This window comes from Chiloscyllium plagiosum, chromosome 25, assembly GCF_004010195.1.
Source record: "Chiloscyllium plagiosum isolate BGI_BamShark_2017 chromosome 25, ASM401019v2, whole genome shotgun sequence".
Classification (NCBI taxonomy): domain Eukaryota; kingdom Metazoa; phylum Chordata; class Chondrichthyes; order Orectolobiformes; family Hemiscylliidae; genus Chiloscyllium; species Chiloscyllium plagiosum.
The window spans coordinates 26,453,826-26,461,956 of record NC_057734.1 but is presented as its reverse complement, the minus strand read 5'-3'; the positions used below and the strand labels follow the sequence as shown (position 1 = coordinate 26,461,956).

At 40.8% G+C, this 8,131-nt stretch overlaps 1 protein-coding gene across 1 annotated transcript in view; it reads left to right on the top strand.

The window, feature by feature from the left end:
* The window catches only part of clip1a (CAP-GLY domain containing linker protein 1a), a 155,616-nt gene that overhangs the window by 56,879 nt on the left and 90,606 nt on the right, over positions 1–8,131 (top strand). The window contains exons 6-9 of the mRNA XM_043715268.1: positions 637–853; positions 1,947–2,144; positions 2,408–2,511; positions 2,852–2,912. Coding sequence (XP_043571203.1) covers positions 637–853; positions 1,947–2,144; positions 2,408–2,511; positions 2,852–2,912 — 580 coding nt within the window. The remainder of the gene's footprint in view (positions 1–636; positions 854–1,946; positions 2,145–2,407; positions 2,512–2,851; positions 2,913–8,131) is intronic.

Below are 8,131 nucleotides of genomic sequence, written 5' to 3'. Positions count from 1 at the left end.
AAATATTACAGTAAAAAGTTGTGTGAGACTGTGCTATTTTGAGACTCGCATCTTCCCCCCCCACCCCCCCAAAAGATGGGGGCGAAGGGGTGGGAGGGTGTGGATGGGGGACGCGTTTGGACCGTGTTGGGGTCGGGGGTGGATGGGGGCGGGCAGAGCGGGATTTGATGGGGTTGTGGGGAGGCAGATGGGGGCACAGGGGCTCGCGCACTGTGTGCTGCTGCCTCGTCTCCTGTACGGGGAGTGGACTTAGGAAGTGCTTGCTGTGTCAGTTACATTGAACTGATTGGACTGTGGGGTGAGGCTTCAGCAATGCTGCAGGTCCCTTACACACAAGTGTGTGTCTGCTCAGAAACAAACCCTGAGACAGAGAGAGGGAGCAAGGCAGGCAGATCGAAGAAAAAGTAAAGTTCAGAAAACTCTGAGTCCCAGAGGAGAGGCATTGAATCAATTAACTGAATAATCAATTATTCGTATGAAATAGTGCCTGCCCATCTCGTTCGGATAATCGAGGTTCCTCTGTAAATGGGCTACTTTTGAATCTAGACCTGTCTCAAAAAGGTAAGCTTTAAAAAGTTAATTGCACTAATTTAAAAGTAAAGGTTTAAAAAGCATTTTTTAACAATCTTTTGTCAGATATTTTCAATGCCAAACGAAGTATGGTCTGTTTGCACCAGTTCACAAGGTTACCAAAATTGGATTTCCCTCAACAACACCAGCTAAAGCCAAGACAACTGTACGAAAAATGGTAGCCACCCCATCAAATCTGAAGCGCAGTCCTAGTGCATCATCCATAAGCTCTTTGAGCTCCATAGCATCGTCTATCAGTGGTAGACCTAGTCGTTCAGGATTGGTAAGAAATCACGTTAATCTCAAAACCTTTTTGAACTAATCTTGTCAAGTTGTGAAATGGGGGTTTAATGCTAAATCTTAAATTGTATTCATAAAAGAAAATTGAGAGTAATGGTGCTTTTGCCTAAGTGGAGCAAGAGTCATTTAGGAAGATGGCAAGATTTGGTTGCCAATGCCAATTTTAATGTTATTTGAGGGTGGCGGAGAGGATATTAGGGAACAGCCAGTTTTATGATCATGTTCTGATTTCTTTACCATTTTGTGCTGTTTTCTAAAATTAATGGGAATTCCTGCTATTTTCAACTGTGTGAATCCTGTTTTAGCTTTTACATTTGGTACTGGAATTTATGTTTTTGTCTCTATATTCTGAAGTATGAAAATGTGTTCAATTTGTTCTGCTATTCAGTCAGCAATTAGGCCATGGCTGGTCACACTTGTCTCTGTGACTTGCCACTTAAATTGACTTGGATTTATAATGGTTTCTTGGTTTTGTTTCTTCGGTGATTAATGTTTCTGTTGACTGACCCTATCATGAAATATTAGTTAATGTAACTTTATGCTCATAGTGCCATCTGCAGGTACATTATCCTTGACATTGTGCAATTAAGTAACATTTTCAATATTTAATGGACGTTAATATTATTAAGGTGGTTGAATTTTCCCCATTGGATTTCTTCAAAATGTTGGTATGAATATCAGCAAGAGCTTTGGTCTTATTTCAATCAAATAACAATTATTTTATCTTGGTTATAAATGGCACCAAATTTATCATCATTGAAATCTACTGCTCTTCACTTAACCAAATTGTTATGCATTTTTCCAAGCATTCAGAGAAGATGTAAATATTGCTAATTTTCTTTTTAAATTTTCCTCATTGCATTTTTAAATAAAATCTACCAAATCACAGTATTTACATTATTTCGTGGTTTTGTTTCACACATTAATCTTAGCTGCATCATTGGGCGTCAGGTTGTAAGACACTGAGACGAAAAGTGGAATAACAGAGGGGATTAAATGAATTATCCAGTGAAAAAGGAACCTGCAAAAGTATCCACAAGTAATTGTAGTGACTGACATGTTATCTTTTTATGCAGCTAACAGAAACATCCTCACGCTATGCAAGAAAAATTTCAGGTACCACTGCATTACAAGAAGCTTTAAAAGAAAAGCAGCAACATATTGAGCAGCTTCTGGCTGAACGAGATCTGGAAAGAGCAGAGGTTGCTAAAGCAACAAGCCATGTGGGAGAAGTTGAACAGGAGCTCACATTACTTCGGACAGGTCATGAGCAGGTAAGAACTTAATAAGGGAGTGACCTTTATTGACTTTACAGTTATAGAATGATTAATAAAAAATTGACGTGAAATGCACAATAAGAATTCAATCTACAAAGTGCTTGATTGAAGGACCCAGCATGGGTAAGCTGGGGGTCCACAGGGCACACTCTCCGTGTCCTCTTCTTTCTCCACTTTCATGGGATTCCTTTGGAAACATTTTAATGAACTTCTCACATTGCATTTGCCTACAATGTTGAAATTTATTTCATTTCATGCAGCATGTATTGGAGATGGAGACAAAGATGGACCAGTTACGAGCGCTGGTTGAGGCTGCTGATAGAGAGAAGGTGGAGCTGCTGAACCAGCTAGAGGAAGAAAAAAGGTAGTTATTAAGATGAAGTTCAATGTATTATAAGTCTGTGACTTCTGTTTGAGCATATAATAAATTGATACTACAGATATTGTAAAAAATGACAATGGTGACTCTATATGGAAGCTTCATTGATATGACTGTCAGCTTAATTAATCTTAAAACTCCAAACACTAGATTCGAAGCAAATTTCTAATTTTTCTTAATGTGAACTGAAAAGATTTGTCTTCTGATTGTAACCTTCTCCCTACCTTCCTGATACTGAACATTGAAAGCTTAAGGACGTGATATTCTTTCTCCTTAATAGTGTCAGTTGGCTCTTCCAGGAATTATCTCTCTTCTTTATCAACAGGAAAGTGGAAGACCTTCAGTTCCGTGTAGAGGAAGAGTCCATTACCAAGGGTGACTTGGAGGTAAACAAACTGTTTTGCAAAGAATCTGAACCTGACATGGTGGTGATTTAGAAACTATGTGAATTTCCTGTTTTATAAACTTTAGCTGCCAGTGTTCAAGTATCCAAAAAGCATGTTGCCAATACTTTATTAAAAGGTGAGAGGTGTGAACAGTTTCTATTAGTAGCTGATGACTGGTTAAGAGCTAATTGGGGTTTATGTAATAAAATGTTTCAGATTAATTGCTGTTGAATCATTGGAGTTATTTGCCATGATGCTTGTGGCTTGGTGGCTATGGTGATGGCAGAAAATTATTGATCAACAGGTTATAATCTGATACTGTCACCAAAATGTTTCTAATGATTTAACTTTTTGATGATGTAATTATTTCTTGAAGAAAAAAGGTTTATTTTCCACGTTTAACAAGTTCCATTGCTGCTTCATAATTTCTTTGCTCAACTTGGGTACTCAAACATTTGGAAATCTGAGCTGAATTTATAAAACTGGCAGCCTTTGGTTCAATGAATCAGAAATAATTTGGTCCCTTTTTTTAAAAAAAAGGTGACGTTCTTTATAGACATACGGTTTAATCATAATGGTACAGGAACATTTTCTTTTAAATCGTAAGTTATTCCTAACTGTTTAAAGCTATCCAATAGATCATGGACTTTTAAGGTGCTTCGTAAAATTTCTTTTTCTCAGAAGACTAAGTGGATACAGCCTGTAATTACATAATTTGTTTATGGTCTGTTGAAATTCACAGATTAATGGCTCAAATGGCCAGTCCTGACTTGCAGGCATTTTAAAAAAATATTTTAATTGAAAACTTCTTTACAAAATTAGAAAGTTACAGAAACATGAAAATATAGCGTCACAACATCAAAAACAACAATAAACCAACTACTATACTACTGCACAAAAGAATTAAAACTACACTTATTACAACTCAATAAATAAATAAATAACACCACTCAGTGCAACAAGACCATAGCTCTCAACCTTCGAGAGCATCATTTATTAAACTGTTCGAAATTCTTCCTCTCATGGCCTTAGGTTTATCAGACCAAACCATCATGGCTAGACAAAAGCTCTAATCAAAATGGCAGACAGATTTGCTTCCAAGTCATTCCAAAGGGCTACCACGTCTTGTAAAAGTTGTCTGTTCACCATATTTGTAAGGACGTCTAAAGGAATGTGTTCCACAATTAACTTGCGCCACCCTGACAGACCTGGGGGGGTGGGGGTGGGTTCTCAGACACCCAAAACATCATAATGTTGTTCTTCGCACAAAAAGTGAGAATGTTAACAAGCTTTTTCCCACGTACATCTAAGTGAGGTAAATTCGGTATACCCAGGAGCAAAGAGACTTCGGTCCTCAATACCCTTTCTATTACTCCTGCCACAGCGGTCCAATACACACAGCCTGTGGCAGCACCACAAACAATGAGTGAGGGTACCCGTATTTATTTTACATTTGGGACATGTCGAAGATGCTCCCTGCTTAAATTTTGCAAGATGATCTGGGGCCAGATGAGCCCTATGAAGAATCTTTAACTGCATAGCATGGGTCCTTCAAAAAAATTGAAATCCTCTTCACGCTCACAAATGTCCTTGCATGTTTGAAGTGATCACAACTCCGATCTCCGCAGATGCTGCCTGAACTGCTGTGCTCTTCCAGCACCACTAATCCAAATTCTGCTAAGACCCCCAATAGGCATAGCCTCTGACTTTGAAGATTTGATCTTGTAACCTGAGAAAGAACTAAATGAAATTAATACACTGTACTGAAAAGGGCACCGAGACTGTCAGGTTTGGGAGAAAAATAAGATCATCCGCATATAGTGTAATCTTATGCACCTTCAACCCCACCTTTGGGGCAGTTATATTAGAGTCCCCATGAATGGTCTCCGCCTACAGCTCAATCACCAGTGTGAAAGGGAACAGCCTTGCTGAATACCCTTACCAATGTAAAAATGATCAGACTTGATTCCATTCATGAGAACCGCTTATAGAGGATCACAGTAAAGGACCCTTGCCCATCTAGTAAACACTTCACCCAAGCCAAACCACTCCAGGATATAAAAAAGATATGGCCATTCCACCTAATCAAGTGCCTTCTCTGCATCAAAAGGGACCACCAATCCTTGAACTAATTGCTGCTGGCACATTTGAGTCATGTTAAGCAACCTCCTGACATTATTAGAGGATCTGCGACCCTTTATAAAGCACGCCTGATCTTCTTCAACAATAGAGGACAACATCCCTTCTGACCTCAATGCCAAAGTCTTCAACAAAATTTTATAATCAAAATTTAAGAGCAAGATAGGTCTATAAGAAGCACAGTCCTCCAGGGCCTTCCCTTTCTTGAGGCAATCATGATTATATGAACAGCTTTGTATGTCTAGCATCAGTCCTGACAGTATGTTTACAAATTCTTTATAAAACTCACAGGGCCGGGAGCTTTTCCACTCTGAAGTTGCATCACTACCTCCTGTATCTCTTGTGCTGTGAACAGAGCAATAAGGAGAGATGCCTGCTCAGCAGACACCCCCTGTAGATCCAAGTTCCTAAAAAAAGACTCTATTTTATCCCGTCTATCCTCACAATATTCAGACTGATACAATTTAGAACAGAACCTCCAAAGCGCTGTAGTGATCGTGTTAGCATTACAAGAAAGAGTCTAATTTCCTTTCCTAATAGAAACAATAAATTGAGAGGCATTCTTCTTCCTAACCAGCTATGCCAAATATTTATCCGGACTGTCACCATGCGCAAACAACCTTTGCTTTGCGAAGGAAAGTTCCTTCCTAGCTGTATGCCTAAACATGGAGTTTAGGGCAGATCGATGGGCTGTTATCCGCTGCAGTTTAGTCACTATGGTCCACTGTCATATGCCGTCTCAGCTGCCTTCAATCATGCCTCGAGCAGACGTTGCTGCTCTCCCTTCTGTCGCTTCTGATTGGTCGAGTATGGGATAACTATCCCTCTAGCATAGGCCTTAGCAGTCTCCCAAAGAATGGATGGATTGCTAGCTGTACCTGAGTTGGTGGCCAAAAGAGCTTCAAATTCCTGAGAAAAGCACTCAATGAACTTTCTGTCCTTGATGAAGGGATCCATTCGTCAGTACTGTGAGCTCATTGCATTACCCTTAATCTCAACCACTAAATAAACTGTTGCATGATCAGAGATGGCAATATTCCCAATTGAACAAGATACCACTGAATCTACAAGAGCCGCAGGAGTTAAGAAACAAAATCAGTCCTCATGTGACACTTATGAGGATTGGAAAACAATGTAAAGTCCCTGCCCGTACGGTGGAGACATCTCCAAACGTCTACTGACCCCAGTTCCACACATAGATCATCCAACTGTTTAGACTGTGGAGAGAGCTTTGGGTGGGCCTTTGGGCATTTTATCCAGCACAGGATCCATAAGGCAATTAAGTTCCCCCCACTCTCATAATATGCTGCGACGCAAAAGCCATCAGCTTAGTGCATCAGTCACAAATTTAAGGGGTTGAGCCGGAGGAAATTAGACTTTCAAAATACCATATTCCTTGCCAATTATATGGCCCTTAAGGATAACAAACCAACCATTCATCTTTAACACAATGTACTAAATTAAATGGAAGATTCTTCTGGACGAGTATGGCCAACCCCCTGCTTTTAGTGTTAAAGGTCAAGAAAAACACCGATCAAACCCACCTTGCTGTAACTTCAAATGTTCCTTGTCATTAAGGTGAGTCTCCTGCAACAGGGCAACATCTGCTCTCTTTTTTTGAGGCTCGACAACACCTTTTTCCTTTGAACTGGCGAATGGGTCCTTCTAATATTCCAGGTGCACCATTTAAGAACACCGCTAGCCGCGTTCATTTACAACCACCTTTGACCTGCTGAGAGGAGAATTCAACATTCAGTAAGCTGAGCATATACAAAAGAAGACTTTATGGAGTCTATTGGCAAAAAAAAAACAAAAAAATAAACTAGGTACAAAACACAAAAGGCACTTAATGGGGAACTCTACCCCCTGCCCATAGAGGGCACTTGCACCTCCCCCACACATCTCCATTTCCAGCTTGAGCCACACCCCAGCCCCAAGTAATAGACGGAAACAAATAAAATAATGAGCACTCTGCCCACCCCCAACTGCATATCAAAACCAATCCTAATCGGGTACAAAAAGACACACCAACAGCAGCAGCTTTAAGAAAAAGGTAACATTCCAAGAAACAGCAAGAGAAAAAAAAACAAACATTATTGTTTATGTCTGTAAATCCATCCGGATTATTTTAAAGTGTCTAAGAAATTTTTCACTTGTTCCAAGGAGTCTCCTTGTGAGTAATACAAAGCTCCGCTGGTGTCTCTTCGAATATTGAAAACCAAGATCCCTTAATTTTCTCTTGACCTCATCAAACTATTTCCTTTTACGGATCACCGCCACAGAAAAGTCCTGGAAAAACATTATCTTAGTTCCCTGATAAGTCAAAGCCTGTGGATCTTTCTCCACCCTTCTCGAAGATTCCAGGACATTCTGCTTGTCCCTGTAGCTTTAAAAACATACCAGGACTGGGCAGGGACGCCAATCCAGACTGGATCTGTGCACTGCAACCCATTGAGCTCTGTTAACCATCACCCAGTCCACCTCGGCATCCCAGCCAAGAAACTGTGGCAGCCAGTCTTTAAAATATACTTGCTAGCTGCCCACCTTCCACTCCCTCAGACAGCCCAACGACCAAGATATTTTTCCTTCTGCCTCGATTTTCCAGATCATTGACCTGTTGAGTCAAGGCTGGGACCTGTTTTTCGAGGGCCTGGATCCGCTGTGCTGACCACTTGACCTTGGTCTCTGCCGCAGTCCGTTGCTCGACCTCTTTAATTCACTTCTAGAGCCTTTCCAACTCCTCATACTTCTGTAGCATGACCGAAATCGGCTCCAGCTGAGTACGATTGTCCTCCATCAATTCCTCGGTCATCCCTCAGATTGCAGCAAGTTCTTCAACAATGTTCTACTGCGCAGGTACCTTTTTCCCAGCAGCCAAGGGAGCTGCAGCTGCATCCGCAGTTGCCTTCGCAGGCCAACCCAATATCTTTGGTGAGTGTCCTATCTGTTGGAGCTTGGCTGCATGCTTTCCTTTTGTCATCCTTGCTCAAAAAGAATTTACAGTAGACCCTTGACTATCTGAACATCAACCATCCGAATCCCGGACCACCCGAACAAGATCTCCAGGCCCTGCAAAAACG